The 821-nt window shown below is 39.8% G+C and overlaps 1 protein-coding gene across 5 annotated transcripts in view; it reads right to left on the bottom strand.

Annotated features, from left to right (window-relative positions):
- The window catches only part of LOC102674375, a 234,505-nt gene that overhangs the window by 173,358 nt on the left and 60,326 nt on the right, over positions 1-821 (bottom strand). For all 5 annotated transcript variants that reach the window (XM_031514921.1, XM_031514920.1, XM_031514919.1 and 2 more), the window contains exon 3: positions 407-538. In XM_031514921.1, the coding sequence (XP_031370781.1) occupies positions 407-538 (132 nt within the window). The remainder of the gene's footprint in view (positions 1-406; positions 539-821) is intronic.

The following is an 821-nucleotide window of genomic DNA, read 5'->3' as shown; positions in this document are numbered from 1 at the left end:
CTCGATATTGCCCTCCCTCCCTCCCTTCCCCCCCTCTCCTTTTCTCTCTTTTTCTCCGCCGATCGTACAAAGCCTCGGTCAAAATTTCGGACGAGTTTTCATCTGAAAGAGGATGCGAACGGAATGAATCGCGCGGTAAGAGCGCTTTATTCCGAATAACAATGGCGCGAGAAACGTTCGAGAGGCAACGTGCCAGTTCCGATAAATAAGATGAGATTGAGCCCGAGCATAGAGAATGGGATGAGGTGCAGAATCTCTTTGAATCTTCCATGAATCGCCGGAATTTTTCGGATTTTATAAAATATCGTCGGGATATAAGAAAACTGATTTCACCGGGATGGAAGTCGAACGAGCGGAAAACGCTTTTTAAGGTTATTCGACAAAATATTTTTAACGAAACACTCACCCAATAACGCCTGGAAGAGCCTGCTTTTGAAGATACGGATGACACGCTCGATGGCCAATCGTAGCTGCTTGTCCTGAGGCCTCGTCAGCTTCGCGTGATAATCCTCGAGGAGCTCTAGAGCTCTGTGAGCCTCTGAAAAGAAAATTAAGATTTGAGTAATTTGGGTATCCATTCTCTCCTCCATCCTCAGCCTTCAATGGATTACATAATAAATAGAGAAAATAGCGATCAATATCAATATCATTATCATCAGAGGATCACTTTGAGTATTTTGGAAATATACTTTTGGAAAAATAATAGGATAGAAAAGTTCCGAGAAATTTTAATTATGAAATTATTTAAAGATTATTTAAAGAATGAAAGGAATTTTTGGAATAATTTAATATATTTATAAATTGAACGAATTCAACGAGAT

Source organism: Apis dorsata, unplaced genomic scaffold, assembly GCF_000469605.1.
Source record: "Apis dorsata unplaced genomic scaffold, Apis dorsata 1.3 scaffold_50, whole genome shotgun sequence".
Classification (NCBI taxonomy): domain Eukaryota; kingdom Metazoa; phylum Arthropoda; class Insecta; order Hymenoptera; family Apidae; genus Apis; species Apis dorsata.
Note: the sequence above shows the minus strand (reverse complement) of the source record. Positions and strands in the feature narration are given on the sequence as shown.